The following is a 16,635-nucleotide window of genomic DNA, read 5'->3' as shown; positions in this document are numbered from 1 at the left end:
TAGTTAATAAGTGCAATTAACAAAAATTAACGAATGGTAATATTTGGTTGTTAAAGGCACTAATTAACTACAATACTTAATTATTAAGAATACTGAGTAATCAAAGGCAAGAAAGGGACGGAGTAGTTTCCATTTTATTAAAGTGAATTATTATATTATGTCTTTCTTATTGGCTAATATGCAAACATACTTATTTAGGAATTATAATTTAAGTGCTATATATTTTTTTTTCAAATTAGAAAAATGCATATTTATGCATAGATATAAAAATTTTGTTTTTTTTTCCGGTTTCAACCAAGAAAATGTTTTACAGCATAAAGATTAACAGCTTATTATAACTGGTTTACTCGATAGACAAACTATTCACCATTGTACATAGCGAATCGTTCAGTTCTGGGGGGAAAAATAGAAATTTAATACATGAACGTTTGCTGTGATGGATAGTTAATGCATAAACAAAAGAAAATAGACGATTCTAAAGTAGTCACTTCCAAATTTCACCAGGGAATAGAAACTATCTTTTAAAATATATTTACTAGGTTGAAACTAAGTGAGCCAGTGAATTTTTGATGCAATGTGGTGCAAGTTTTTTTAAAAATTTAATGTTTTACGGATAAACTAAAAATAATGTTTAATAAAGTAGCTTCTATCATGATGTTTATGTGGAATATAACTTAAAAATTAGTTGGCTATGGCTACCGTCCGGTTTTTTAGGAAAAAAATAAAAAGGTAATCGTCTTTTTGTTTATATTTTTTATTCTATTATTATTATAAACGACCATTTGCCAATTAATTTTTAGATGAATAGGAATAAATTAATAAGAAGTAGTTAAAGGAAAATTATTACCGTACTCTCTTGGCGATTTGGGGATGCTTCTCGCTATTACATGCCCCTAAAACTAATGACGATTATAAAAGTTTAAAACACGGTGGCTGTGTGGGCCTCAGAATAAGTTATTTGTTTGTTTTTTTTTATTTCAGCTTTCAAGTTATTTGACTTTATATAAAATAAAATTATTAACTAATAAAGAAAGATCAATAATTTTGAATTGAATTTCTAACCGTATAATTCTTTGTTGCAGCTAAGAAATGGCCTTCCGTTTTTCCAAGAAGTTTGGACGTTGTTCAAACTTCATAAAAACTAGTAAATGGATTCTGTACATCTTTTTATTTCAAAGACCATTGAATTGACGAAAGAACTTGGAATGAATTTAACTTCATTATGTAATAAGCCAATAAGTAAGCAAGTGTCTTCAAGCTGTAAAATTATTTCTTCTGAAACCGGACTTAGTTGAATAAAGAGACAATGAATACAAAAAATAGTATTTAGAAAACTCTTATGTTTCATTATATTTTCTTGTTTTAAGCATTAGTTAAAAAATTTCGTATTAGTAGCTAATAAACGTTTAAAAGCTTCAATCGTTGTCACTAACATCTATAATTGTTTTTTGTTGTTTATTGTTTATTTTTCATTTGAATTACATATTGTTATTTATTTTATCTGAAAATCACTCTACTCTTCTAATAATATATTTCGGTTACAGGAAGCAAGATCAAAAATATGAATGGAGCACTGTAGGAGTTTCTCAGCAAATATTAGTACTACTTATGGCGCTAAGCTTTCAAAAACTCTATGATCTAAAAGCAAATCCTTGTCTCTCTCTTCAACTATGTTTTATTAAGATTTCATCATTTTTAATTCAATCTAGCATTATCAGTTCCAATTTCAGATTCGAGTTATTTTCTTTTCCTTAATCGAGTATGTTTAACTTTATCACAAGCAATTCATACGAATTTGAATGTAAACTTTTTAAAAATATTGTGTAGCAATTCAAAATAATTGTAAAAATATATCCAGACTTACATTTTATATTATTTAAAAATTGAAAAAAAAAAAAATACATATTTGCACAATCAATTACTCTGGTTTCCTTTTATTTTCAAATATACTCTTTTTCTTTCTTTGCCGCACAACTTTTAAAGGCAGTTTAAAAATTTCTGGAAACTCATCCATTACCTCGAAGAAATTTATGAGTTTAAATTATAAAAAATTTAATATGAATTATATAAACTGCACTGAAAAAGCCATGTAGGGAGGGTGCTTATTAAATTTATGCAAATTCAAAAATATTAACTTCACGTTTTTTACCTGACTTTCATTTCCATCATTGATATTACATATGTTGAAAGTTATCAATATCAAATGGGCCCCTGCTAAATCTAAATAGTATTCTCTTAATGTATTTTTAATTTGTTAATAAACTTCTGTGACTTTTATAAAATTACCTAGTATTTATTAGAGATATGTAAGTAAAACAATAATGGAGGTTATTAAGGTATCAGTCTTAATTAGTTGGCATCAATAGCCTGCAAAGATACGTGCAGCTCCCTGAAGCTTTGTCCTAAAGGCCCTTGTAAGGTTTGACGTTTCAGTAAAAAAGCTCTTATTGACAAAAGACTATTGTAACATTTTACGCATTTTTGGTACCTAAAATTAAAAAAAAAATATGTATATTGAACTCTGATTTAAAAATAATATTTAAAGTATTAAATATTAGCTATTTCTCATAAATTTGTCTCTAAAAACAGATTGGCAATGACAATTCGCTCTCTCAATTTTGAATAATCAAATGACAAATGAATTAATAAGTATTTAATGGGATAACTTCAAGAACTCTAATTGATTTAAGTCAAGTAATTACTTATTTAAGAGAAAATGTTAAACAAATCAATACTTTTTCGTCAGTAATAGTTTTAGTAATTAATTTTTTTGAATAATAATAGTTTATTAAATTACTTAATACATTAAAGATGATGAAGAAATAACCTAACATTAGTATCAGCTGATTAATGAAAATCTAAACGAAGCTGTATTATTGTTCATATGGGCATATGATTTGTTGTAATTATTAAATCAAACTGATTAGCTATTGTGTTTAAGGCAGGAAACATAGTGGAGCGGCGGGCAAAGCGGCGATGATAGCTACTTCAGATCAAAGAGAGCGACGAGCAGCGAGCAAAGATTCGCATGCACATAGTGACGAGTTTAGACGCGTTTCTCCTTTCGACGAAACAAGATGGAGGAACTATTTTTATATGAAAATTCTTCGTTGAAACTTTGGTATTTGCAGCAGCTTAGTAGTAGGAGCTGCAGTGTACATGACATAAATAAGTCTAGAAATGAACTTGGTGAATTTCATTACTTGTACCAACAACTTCGGCAGCATCCTGGCAAGTTTCATGCTTATTTTCGAATGTCTATATCAACATTTGATTACATACTAGCCCAGTGTAACCCCATTAATCAAAATCAAATTTTATTGTTTTTGAGTAATACAGCTCATAACATGAGTTAGGCACAATATAGAAAAATTAACTATTTAGGTTATTTACTAAATACAAATCTGTGTAACCCCATTAATCCTAGCAGTTACTTTAAGATAAGAAAATCAAAATAAATAAAAATAAAATAGAAATATATGCAGATAAAAAGAAATTAGTCAATTAAAAAAACACAATAATTTTATTAAATCACTACACCATGATTTGTCATAAATTAATGTTGTTCATCTGAAAAACTGGAGTAGTACGACGCTACAGAAGAAGGATTGGAGAATTCGTCCTGATCAGAAGTAGTAGGACGTGAAAATGTAATTTAATTTTGCCTAGTATTTAGATGAAAGTTAGCATTAAGGGATTGAGAACCAAATTAAATGTAGCAAAAATTACCTGAATTCTCCATTAACTACTAATTGTTAATTAATTTAAACTATTAATTATTAAAAACTATTGTAGCTTCACAAATACTATGGCCCCACAGAGGTTTCTTTAAACAAACAACCAATAATGTATCAATATCCATAACCTTTGAAAAATAACCTTTACAAATTGAGCGCGATGAGAGCGAAGAAATCAAACATGTCATAACGCTTTGCTCCACTCTTTATAGATAGCGTTGCTCTATCTTCGCTTTGCTCTCCACTATGCGCGGTCCCATATGTTTACTTGTGTTTGATTTCGCCGCTTTGCTCTTCGCTAACATCGCCGCTTTGCTCGCCGCTCCACTATGTTTCCAGCCTAAGAGTGATATTCAGTTTGTTCCATTAGGGAATGTGTGATCAGTAGCCAGCTGGTTTGTGATTATGTACTGCGCAAGTGTGATCCATCTGCTGTTTTAATTTCGAATTGAAATTGTGTTCTGATGGAATATTTCAATTACTTTGTGCAAAATTTAAGGTTTGAAACCTTCCTACAGCAAACAACTGATGTGTCCAAAACTGACAGATAGACAAATAAACTTTATTATAGATACTATATACAATAAATACAAAAATGAAGTTTTAATGTGTAATTACACAACAGGTCCCAAACTTATAGTTGGTACATAATTTGATTTTCTGACTGCTCTGATCGATCACTGGTCACGTTGGCTTGGTTTCTGAAGGGACAACGGGCAAAAAACTAAAAATAAATTTAGACTCTGATGGAATGACAATAACTTTCGCTGGACATGCTACCACAATCAGAAACCAGTCAGAGGTTTCTGATGAACAGACTTGTTCCTTATCGCATACCCTTTTTTTTAAATTAATTTTAGGGGTTTCTAGGCGGAGGAGTTAACAAACATAAAAGGTTAAATTTCGTTTTAAATCACGTTCCTTCACAAACTAATATTAAATAAAACATGAAATTAGCAGAAACCCAAAATTTAAAATAATAAAAATGTTGATATTGTGATAGCTAATCACGAAAGGTTAATAAAATATCTGGCCATTATTTTAATTAACTTTTTTAAAATTAATTGAGAGAGCAATTAAAATGTATATTAGACAATAAATTACCTTTCTTCCCGTGAAATGTCTACTCCAACAGCTGATGAACCAGAGAGTACATTTGTTTTTATCACTGGGGTAAAATTTCGAAGTATTAATCTTAATGCATCGCAACCAACTCGCATGTGCCTATAAATGAATAATAATTGCATTATTCGTCTATTTACTTAGAATGATTAATGTTTAATCATGAGAGAATCTAAACGAGTCAGAGATTTGGTACTTTAAGACTACAGCTGCAAATAATATACTACCGCAAACTTACTGCGGCCTTTTGCCTTAGCAAGTAGATCAAACAAAGCGTTTTAAAAAATACGAAAAATTTATCAAAATAATAATAAAAAGTATAAAGTATGCTGACAAAATCCCAAATATATTTTGTAGCACAAAGAATGCTTAATAAGTAATATTCAATAGAATTAACTTGTTATATATATGGGAAAATTCTATGTATTAAATATAAAAATATAAATCTGAACAAATTTCACACTAGTCAATGAGAAATAGGCCGCACTATTCGAATCCTTTTGTTACAAATCAAAAACATGGACCTTCAAATGTGAAGAGAATGTTACTATAAATTTCACGGCTAGACACAATAGATTAGGGGGTAATGGACAAGCAACCCTTTCACAATAATAGTGGGCTAAGATAAAAAAAAAAGCACACTCCCTAATACTTTTCTCTCAACACATAAATATAAACTAAATAGATCACGCGTCTTGACCGTTCTATAACAATTATCGACAAGCCATTAAAAATGTAAATAGAAACGATTGGTAGGCAACAGCCGGCGGTCGGCCGATCCAGTCTAGCTCTAGGTTACCAGAAGTGTCACTTGATCCCTTCCCTAAAGTTATACCCCTCACCCTTTTATAGACTATAATTTATTCACCGATTTTTACATCTCAATATGATGCCAGAATTTACCCTTCACAGGCCTTTCATCAGACATTTTCATGAAACTATACACTTTTAAGTGAGGAAGTGAGGAAGAACTGACAAATTTTACTACATAATAGCTTTTGTTATATTCTTCAAAAAATAAAAATAAAAAAATGCCATTTTAAAGTGGATTAGCGTATAGTTTAGTTTTGGAAGAATAATTGATGGATTTTTTCAGCTTTTGTAGCAACTTAAGTTGCTACAGGAATGGATTGAGAAGAAGCTGAAGCGTGGATCTGCTTTAGCAGATCAAGGAACTCAAGATCAGAGTTTTCATAAATACAAATGATCGAAAGAAGTGTTTTTGATTGGGAAGGCTGTGGATTGACATTCAGTACTGATTCCATATTTTGGCTAGCAGCTGAAGCGTACAGATATACCCCTGCTCTAAATTGCTGGACCAGTTCAGTTTATTTATAGACTTATGTCTAAATTTAAAGCCAAGGTAAAAGACTGGAACATTTCCGTTCTTGATGGGATTCAATAGTTTTTTCTGTGCTGACTACCTTTTCATTGTCATCTGTCTAAGCGGACAAGCCAAGAACAGTTTTATTCATTTAATGGACCCGCCTTCAAATTGTGTCAAGACGCAGTTTCTAAGCGTATCTTATATACGCTATTTAATGATGTCAATTTTATTTTTGTTCTTGTTTTAATACAGTAAAAAATTGAGAAAACTCAGGAAATCAATAAAAATGTTATTGCAGAATGTCACTAAGAGCATTCTATCTTCATACAAGGCATTAATTACACCATGTTAGTAAATAAAAAATTAAAAATATTTACAGCTACTCACGTTTCATATTTACTTTGAAGTAAATTATAAATAGCAGGTAACACTATGACGCATATATCCAAATTCCAGACCCCTCTGAAAAATATAACAACATAAATTCGTTTAGAAATATACTTTCCTTATGTATTAAATAAAAGCTGCATATTATACTCACGGTTTGTGAGTTATGACACCAAGGAAATCAACTATCACTGAGTTATCATTCATTGTAACCGCTGCGTCCACTGCAGACTGAAATTAATAAATAAGTTAGTAATTTACTTCACAAAATAATAAGTCTGTTCTGGCGAACAAATCTTAAGAGACCAACCGATTTGCAGTTACACGCTTAAGCTACTCTTTAATTACACCAATATTAATTAATTATAGATATCTAAATTTGGTATATCATTAATGACAAAATGAAATAGTTCGAAAACAGATTCAATAAATTCATTTAAAACTAGATTTAACAATAACCTATTGTTATTGTATTAAGGAAAACTAACACCAGACCAATGCAGGGTTAATTAGTTGGTCATCAAAGTAAGAGAGGAATTTATTTTCTCTATATAAATACATCTGCAGCGTCCTAAAAAATTTATGCTTGACATGTAAATTGCGTAAGAGGGTAAAGTATAATTTGAGATATAAATGTAGATAGACTCTAAAACTACCTATGCCATCTATAATAAACAATAGCTTAATCTTTTTGGGATTTTCTCTCTCATATAGTACTATTGCATAAACTGATTAGTAATAATCTACATTAGACTAAATACGTAAATTAAAATCCTAAGAACGTTTGGTACGTTTACCTTTATTTTAAAAAAATAAATGACATAAAAAGAAATAAAGCATTCGAGGCTATAAAATATGTGTGTCAAAAAAAAAGAGCAACTTCGGACTTTAGAACCTGCCTTCACTTGAAAGTATTTTTTAAAAACTAGTCTCAATAAAACAAATTAAGGTTCGCATAGTAATAGTTACTTGAATACTTTTGTATTACAAAAAATAATTTTAATGATACCTATCACAAATATTTTGCAGAAAATAGAACGTATTTGTGGATCCCATAACCCTAACAGAAAAATTTACTTCAAATCCAGAGGATATACATTAATAAAAAAGAAAAATATTTATAAAAAACCAAAACTTTTAGATAAAAAATACTCATGTAAAATTATATCAATATCTGTTTAGCAGTAATTAAATTGTGAAATGTAAAACCATAAATGAATATCTATTGATGTCTTCACTACGATTTGTTTTACTTAAAAAAAAAAGTAAAGTACTGCCTATTTCTTCAGGTAGGCTTAATATCGAACTACCAATTTTGTTGTTATGAACAGAGTCAACTAGCAAACATCTCACATTAACCATTAAATAAAATCCAAAGCCAAGAACCTAGTACCACAATACACATTGCAGGTCTCGCCTCTAACCGTTCGGCTACCGTAGCGCCTAATTCGTTTTAGTATTTAATTAAGTTGCTTTGAACAAAAGAAATACCAAGAGATCGTCCTAAATTTTTTATATTATTATCATTGTTTAGAGTAGATTTTTATTAAATAGTCCTCTTCTACAGCTTTGATTTTCAGAATTCAAAACATTAGTTTTAAGTTTCTCTTCCGGCATAAAACGAATTGCAATCGTTTCCAGATTATGGACCTAGTTTTCATCAGATATTTAACTTTTCCAGGGCCTAGGGTTTAAATAAATTATTAAAAGCATTAGCTCTTACTTAGATAAAAAAAAAAAATAAATAAATGTTAGCGCACGTAAGGGCACAATATATTAATGTTTGAAAACAACAATATCAATATTGGGTAGCTTAAAATTGTTATTATTGAAGTAAGTTAAATTCTCCACTACAGATAGATCCAATCTCAGAGGAAGGATAGACATCGGAAAACGTCATGGCAAAAACGTACGATGAATAAAATCGAAGATGGAGATAGCCAGTTTCATGCTAATTTGTAATGATACTAATTTCAACATTTCAAATATTTCAAATTTCAATAAAGTTCAACATGATAGTGGAATAAAATGCTTGGGTTTCAGATTTCCAGATATTTTTTTTTATCTATAATTTACCTTTAAATCCTTATTTTCCCATAAAGAGTAAACAATTTGAAGATTTCTTGCTCTAGACTCTAAGATGGCCATTAATGAATCATGTCCCCGCATTATAGAAGAGAGAACTTCTGCCTCCGACATATCAGGGACTGTCTGAGAGAACGGTAATCCTTTTTGATAAGATTTCTGTCAAAAAAAGTATTAATTTATTTATTTTTATTTTATTTTTTAAGCGTGGATTTGAAGTTTATAAACGAAATTATAGAATATTTACAGGAAGGAAGTCATCGATGTCTAGACCAGAAGGTCTGTCTGCGGTCATAGGAACGAAGTCATCAGATAAAGCAGGAGACGCTGCCATAGGCGTACTGGTTGGCGTCACAATTGACTGTATTCCACGATCACTCTTAGTTTCTCTTAACGCTGTTTTTCCCAGTGTATCTGTAAACATCATTCATACTTGAACTCAACTGAAATGTTAAAAATTAAGAGTAAAAGTATATTTTAGATTGACCTCAGGTCATAAGACCTAGATTAAATTTGAAAAAATATTAATTTAAATTATTAAAACTAATGGTCAAATAAGATGGCTAAGTTTCTCCCTTCAATTTTTTTTGATGGTATCACAAAAAGATAGCAGGAATAGTATTTAGAATCTCTACTAAGTATTTTTAATTTGAGATGCTTGCACCTAATTATTAACGATGGGAGAGGATATTGGGCGAGGAAATACTCTCAGCCCAGAATCCTCTAATGTTATCAAGCTGGAGGGGTACTTCTGCGGCATGCGTCATACAAGTATGTATCACAAGCCTCTGCTGGTTAAGAAAAACCTCTTGCTCACTCCGATCTATTTTGACCTTATTCTTATTATAAGGTACGGAAGGTCAGTAAACAACTCCACGGATGTTTACTGTACGGATGTGTACAGTCCACATGGAAACATTTTTCACCTCTCAGACTGCAACGAAATCGCTAGTTTTTGGTAAGAGGTCTCTGGCCCTTGATGACCATAGAGAGACAATATGCAAAAAAAAGACTGATGGATATTCTGGACCTTGCAAAAATGCGAAATTTTTTCAACTAGATATTTTCCAATTAAGGAATGTCAAAATAAGCCTCGTTTTTTCGCAGGTTAAGGTTGACTAACCTGGAGCCCTGCAAACTGTGTCAGAAAAAGGAAGGAATGACATCACTATCTACTGTTGCAATCGCTAGTTACGGTATAAGATCTTTATTATGATGAATCCGTTGGACATGATGACTCAAAAACAACTAATAAGTTAAAACCCAACCCTCGTTAAGAAAGAATGCTTTATCCACAAGGCCTTTCAAAGGAATAGTACATAAGCCTATTTGGTTGAAGTAATTGGGACACAGGATCCTCTCTTTGTTCCAAATAAATATATAAATAATCACGTAAGAATAGATAATTTTCAATTCATTCATCCAATGTGCGTATCAAATACATTTTTCCAAGTATTCTTTACATTATTTGATTTCTAATTAAATTTAGTACGTATTTGAATGTTACTTACTAGAATTTGAACTATTCCTCATATTCTGTTTTGAGTTCGCTCTCTGATGAACAGTATTTGAAGCTGCTATTGCAGAACGAGGGATGTTTGATTCGCTCACACTGTGATGTATACTACTTAGTTTGATAGGAAATTCAGATTCATGATCCGAAAGATCTTGTGGTTCTCTTGAAGTCGAATGCCTTCTAACAGGTTCTCTTGGATCTGGTGATTTAGAATGTTGTCTGATTAATGGTGGTGGCCCTCCGCCATCAGTTCCGCTGGTGGCAATCGGTTTTACAACATTTCGTGGTGGTGAGCTAGGTACGGCAAACATTGCAAGTGCTTGGGAAAAAGAATCATCATCTGGTGTCGAAGATAGTTGTACTTGTGGTGGTGGACTTCCATACATTGTTTGTGGTGCAAGTTCAGGATCTTCATCTAAAAGTAAGTCATTTTTGTGCCAAACAAGCATGCTTTAATCATTTATAGAATTATAAAACAAAAAACAAACTTGCATTTAAACGACTGATTTCTTTTAAAGCTATCAAGTGCACGAAATGAATTTTCAAAATACATAAATTACTAAAATATAAAGATCAGATATTTATACTTAAAATAGTTCTTAATGCTAGAAATGAAAGCAACTTTGTGTAGAACTAGGTGCGATTTATTTTGTAATTTCCAAAGAAAAAGAAAATTTTCAAATCAAAATGAAAGGGGGGTCTTTATCTGAGTCAGCGAAATAAGAAAAATAAAAAGGAATCGATTTAAACTTCCAATAAATCGATTTTCTACATTTTCGGAAATTTAGTAACATATTTAATAATTTTCATTAATATTACATAAGTGCGCCCACCTTCTCCTTACTTCGTCACAACTGCCCTAAAATAATATTCCTGGAAATAAGTTTTAAATAAAAACCTTTTTGGGATCAAAATATACTAAATTTAAAGAAATCAACCGATAAGTTTTTCAAGAAATCTCGAAAAATGATAAACCCTAATATTTTTTTGTATCTAAGGCGCGACAACATCTAAGGTTATTGGAGGTTTTTTCAGTGCACTGCTGGTCTCTAGACAGTGTTCTCTCGTTACAGATAACATTGCCCATCACCGAACTAGCTTAGTGAACTATAAGAAACTCCTAGGAAGAGAAAATTTAAGGGCCAGCAGCTGGATTCAAATCCTTAATTAAATACAAAAGAGCTACCGTAATCTGCGTCTCAAAGAACTGGCCTTCTAAACCACCATCACAGATTCCGCGAATAGGACCGAATCTACAGCAAATTAGTTCGTACTTCTCAACTGTAACATTAAGTCTAGTTATCGATCTTTCTAGTTGGCTGTCTTGTAGAACTGTAAAACGAGTGATGTGATTGTGATCTTAGTTAGCACTATTTATTTATTTACTTTTTTAGATTTATTATTATTTTTTTAACATACAGAATATAAATAATGTGTATGTATCAACTTCTCGTTAATGAATTAAATATAAGACACAAAACATATGTGAGTGTAAAAAAAAACCACAAGATTTCAGATACTTTAATTAAAATACATTTTCGACAGCCAAAATCCAGGTAGAAACAAAAAACGTAAAAATTGTTGCCAACCCTACATCAGGTTCATGCATTAATAAGTGCAATAAAACATACCTTTTTCAGGAGTGCTTAAGTGAGAGGGTGCAAATATTGTCACTGGTGGACTTCTTGTTACTGCAACCAGACACGCAACAAATAGGTAACATGTACAATTTTTTTTTTTTTTTACAACTCTCTTAACTAGACACGGATAGAAAATAAAACATTGAGTACTTGAATTCATAAAAATTGCTAATTTGTTTGTAAATTAATAGAACAGTTTGGGACTTAAAAGGTGTAAAGCAAGTACTAATAATAAACACAGGGTGGGACTTTAAAGATGTGAAACATATACTAATAATAACTTAGGTTCATTCTGGGTATTCTAATTTGATTATTTCATATTAATTTACTCACAAGAACGGCTAGGTTGAAATATAGCTCTGTAATCATTCACATTTGGAATTTCTGGTACAGTTTCATCTTCAGGATCTGTTTCTGATCTTTCAGATTCTTCAATTGTTTTTACTGTTAGCCTGAAATTAAAAAGTTTTTGTTAAGTGTATAGGAACACTTATTTTTTGTTTTGTTTTAGGCAAAGGTGCTTCAAAAGCACATAAATCAAGTGCTGCTTTGAACAAAATAATCGAAAATACAGTTAAAAAATGTATTGAGTTACCTAAAAACATTTTATACATAGATGTAGAACGCCAAAGTTTTTGTATATTTATACCTTTTTCATGGTACAAATGATAAAACATAGATACAATAAAAAGAAAATTTTTTGCAAACCTTCAAAAAGATATAAATATTTAAAACAGTGGCATTTCTACACAATTTACTCGTTATCAAATCTCACCAATAATTTAGAATAATTATTATTGGTGAATTATATACATCAAAAAGCCAAAGTTTAATTAAACTACTCACGATTTCTTTGCTTCCGGAGATGGCTTTTGTTTATTAAAACTCTTCCTTAAAGAATTCCCATGTGAAAAAGGACTCGTATGTACTGGTGATGACTCACCATCTACAGAGGTATCGTTCTGTACGAGTAAAGTAGTATCCACAACCCATAAAGATACATTAGTTAAGTGAAAAGATGCTCCTATCTGTAAAAACAATAGTTTATTTAAACTGATAACCTACTTTACAACTTGCAAATTTATCTATTATTTTCTTTGTATAAAAAAAGTTAAGTTAACGAAAATTAGTGATATAATTCTTTTTTAATTTTCCTGCAAGGGAGTGATGATAGGTACGCTACTTGGGCGAAATAGCGCTCCTTCGAGGTAACTTGAGTTCAGAATAGTACCCTCATTTTCCATAATAATATACATCATAGACTTTTAAATTGCGTACTTATAACAACTATCACCAGGCAAACATAGTAAACAAACTGCGAAAAAACACCTAATTTTTTTAGGCCTTGTGTAGACTAGGGAAATAGGACTTGATTGACTTGAGTGGGACGGCATTTTCGGCGAGGTGAAGGTGGCATCAACAGTCAACTGACTATTAAAATAATGGTCCACTAAAGACTATTAAAATAATTGTGCCCTGTCTATTAAAATAATAGTCCACTGACTATTAAAATAGTAGTCCACTAATGACTATTGAAATAATAATGACAGTTTTAATGAGGCAGTTGTTGATGACATTTGTCCTATCAACTGGAAATCGGAGTTTTTTGAGAATGATAAAAATCGGAGCTCCCTGATTGTATATGAGACCATTGTTATTTGAATGAAATATAACGTAGGAATCAAAAAGCACTTTTCGAATATATCCTTAATTTCAGTGCACGCTTCTAGTAAAGAGAAAAGAAAGTTTAAAAAGCAGCATTTTACGATTTTACAGCATTTGTTCGGTAGGGCCAAAGGTTCTACAGGGCGGTTGTAATCCTGAAGATTTTAATTTCTACATTGAAAGAAAAGTTGCTGGAATATACACACAAGAAGAATATACAAGATGTAACTAAAGAAAATGAAATGCGCTTGCCGCAATTTACCCAGAAAACTGCATAATTCTACTAATTTATGACCTAAAAAGTGCAAAGAATGGCCGAAAATTTCAACAAGCAAAAGCGACTAATAATTGAATAGTAAGCACTTGCGCGGTCTACTGTGAAAACCTCCGACACTGTTATATGATAAATCACCTCGTAGTCAAAATAATTGATGTACGGGCTTCAAGTTTTAAAGTTTGACTGTATGGACGAATATCTAAAAATTCAAATTAGATCTCTAATCGAAAGCGGATTAATCACTTCTTCAATGATCATAGCGTCTTTGCCAGTATCCCAGCCCAACGTCCTTATACTGACATTCCTAACGCATAAACAATACTTCCTTGAACTCCGGAAGTAGTTTTGTGATCAACTACTTGGTTTTAGAAACACACAGGCAAACTCTTATCTTATACGCACTTACTCTTACCTCCTGCACTCCTACTTACAAACTTTTACACTTTAAGGGAACATCAATAACTCTCCTAGGTTACGGTGGATTTAATTTATTGAACTACTCATTTCAATCTCAATCTACTTAACTGATCAACTGAATTTCTCCCTCATAAATTGAGTATATAAATATTGCAGGCACTAGCTTAAAGTTAAGTATTTAACTAAAATATATGAAACAAACCAATTTAGTATCCGCCGTTGCAATATCCTGGACTTTACCCCACGGAATATGAAGAGATGTTATTGTCCGTGCAGGCTCCCAAGCATATACTCTTAAAATATCCGTTGCTCCCGCATACAAACATTCACCTCCTGCACTAAAGTGCAGACATCTACAATCAAATAAATCAAGTTAAACATTTTCTTAAAGTATAGCTTCTAATCAAATATTATTTACGCTAAAATAGTTTCATAGTTTACCGCGAAGAAGGTATTTCTTTTCCCGTGGCTGATACTAGTTTAAAATGTTCTAAGTCCCAAAAGTTGATAGTGTTATCTTGACTAGCAGATGCAAGAAGAAATTCATGAGGATGAAATTCAACTGAGTTTACCGCTGCTGTATGATCTGGAAACTCCTTTAACATTCTTCCCATTCTTAAATCCCACAACTGAAATAAAATAATTACTAGTATTGGAACTAATTTCAATTCCAAATTTATCCATTATAACATTAACTGACTTAAAAAAAAAAAAAAGTAGTAAAATAAAGGTACAAAATAAGCTACCTTGACTATTCCTTCCTGGCCCGCAGAAGCAATCCACTGGCCATCAGGGCTAAACTTAAGACTATTTACAGCTAATGTGTGTCCTTTGTAAGTAAAAATACAGCCTTTCTTTCTTATATCCCACAGCTAGTTAAACAAAAATACAAATACATATCTTCTCTGTAGGTCGACAATATTAATCATAAATGCACAACATATAAATATAACATTGATGAGAAAACATTGAGAAATGAGTGCTGAAATTCCGGGTTTAAGGAAAGCTGGGAATTTTGAAGCTTCAGCAATTTTTTTAAAACTTTTTCTTAGAAATGAAACTAAAAATTTTTATGGTCGCTTACAAATCTAAAATCTGCACAACTGCAGGGTTAAGACAAAGGAAATAACCGATGGACTCGCAGTTTTAAGTGACAATCTCTACACTAAGGTGAAAGCCTGACACTAACAGGGGTTGTTTCTTAATTTCGCACTTTCTAAAGTTTTATGCATAAAACTGTCTTTTGACAATGACTGTTTTATGCATAAAACTGTCTTTTGACAATGACTGTTTTATGGATAAAACTGTCTTTTGGCAATGACTGCTATATTAACAGAGGTACAATATTTGATTACAACTTTAAGTTAGTAACACTTTGTGACACAATAATTTAATAGTTACTTCCTATTATGAAAAAGTTACTAATCCCTCCCAGAAGGGAGCATCTGAGAAAATGAATATACAGAATAACAAAAAAGCAAGGGAATCTGGTTAAATAGAATTCGAGCAAAACAATTTTGAATGATCTCTTTCCAATAAAAAAGTATAAAACAAAAAACTAACTTTTACTGAAGTATCAGAAGAACCAGAAGTTATAAAATCACCGTAAGGATGGAATTCAATGGCACGAATGGACGCTTTATGTCCTGTTAAAGTGCGTAAAAGTCTTGCAGCTTCCAGGTCCCATATTTTTAATGCACCTGCATAAGAACCAGCGCAAACTTGATTCTCAGTATGGCCAAATCTCACACATTGGATGTCAGTTGTATGTCCACTCAAACTCTAAACACAAAAAATCATACACTATAACAAATACCTCCAAATGAACATTTGGTCGCTAATTTCACTATTAAGCTATGTAATTAGATCAATCTTTTTAGACTCAAAACTTATATTAATAATTAAAACAAGCACTAGCATACCATAATACAGTTCGGCTTTCCAATAGCCCATAAGTTAACTTTCTTGTCATCTCCTCCCGTAACGAGGACATGACCAGATTTATGCCCCAGCGCCAAGCAAGTAACATTTGCACTGTGAGCAACAAAATCTTCTGCAAGATAAGTACATGTTATTTACTAGAAATTCCCAGCAGCAGAACAGACAAGACCTACGCTTAAGTACTTACGCAGCTTCCAGGCCCTTTTGGTGGGCAAAGCCATAATGAGTTAGACCACTATTTCTAAAACAATCACATAGCAATATTTCACAAACAAGTTAAGTTTTCTAAACCGTGTATCCATTTAAAAACGTCGGGAATTGCACATGTTAAAAATCAACAGATATGTCTTTAAAAAAAGACCCTTTAATTCGCTTTTTCTTATATGGCTGTTTAACCCACATTAGATCTTTGATACATTTACAAAGAACTGCTACAAAAAGAAAAAAATCACTTCAATCATGTCAAGGCAAAATAACAGCTAACTTACTTTAATATCTAACCTCTCCACCTATACCTTTAT

General features: G+C 31.5%; 2 protein-coding genes across 3 annotated transcripts in view; one reads left to right on the top strand and one right to left on the bottom strand.

The window, feature by feature from the left end:
* Positions 1 to 1,870, top strand: part of Bgb (core-binding factor subunit big brother) — a 113,582-nt gene extending 111,712 nt beyond the window's left edge. Inside the window, exon 7 of the mRNA XM_074130916.1 lies at positions 1,545 to 1,870. Within this exon, the coding sequence (XP_073987017.1) occupies positions 1,545 to 1,565 (21 nt within the window). The 3' untranslated portion in view covers positions 1,566 to 1,870. The remainder of the gene's footprint in view (positions 1 to 1,544) is intronic.
* On the bottom strand, positions 402 to 16,632 carry kat80 (katanin p80). 2 transcript variants are annotated; one of them, XM_074130898.1, is made up of 16 exons: positions 16,302 to 16,632; positions 16,096 to 16,226; positions 15,737 to 15,955; positions 14,920 to 15,045; positions 14,615 to 14,802; positions 14,376 to 14,526; positions 12,661 to 12,842; positions 12,148 to 12,266; positions 11,806 to 11,865; positions 10,170 to 10,589; positions 8,906 to 9,072; positions 8,650 to 8,817; positions 6,728 to 6,804; positions 6,574 to 6,648; positions 4,842 to 4,961; positions 402 to 2,488 (listed from the first exon to the last, which is right to left on the bottom strand). In XM_074130898.1, exons 1-16 carry the CDS (start codon positions 16,333 to 16,335, stop codon positions 2,350 to 2,352), a joined length of 2,376 nt encoding a protein of 791 aa, XP_073986999.1. In that variant the 5' UTR covers positions 16,336 to 16,632; the 3' UTR covers positions 402 to 2,349. The 2 variants fall into 2 exon arrangements, with proteins under 2 accessions (XP_073986999.1, XP_073987000.1); XM_074130899.1 differs by lacking the exon at positions 11,806 to 11,865.
* Between the last annotated feature and the right edge of the window lie 3 nt (positions 16,633 to 16,635).

The sequence above is a fragment of the Rhodnius prolixus genome, unplaced genomic scaffold, assembly GCF_049639745.1.
Source record: "Rhodnius prolixus isolate KJV_2025 unplaced genomic scaffold, Rpr scaffold_4, whole genome shotgun sequence".
NCBI classification, from domain to species: Eukaryota; Metazoa; Arthropoda; class Insecta; order Hemiptera; family Reduviidae; genus Rhodnius; species Rhodnius prolixus.
The sequence above is the reverse complement of the archived record's forward strand: the minus strand, read 5'-3'. Positions and strand labels throughout refer to the sequence as shown.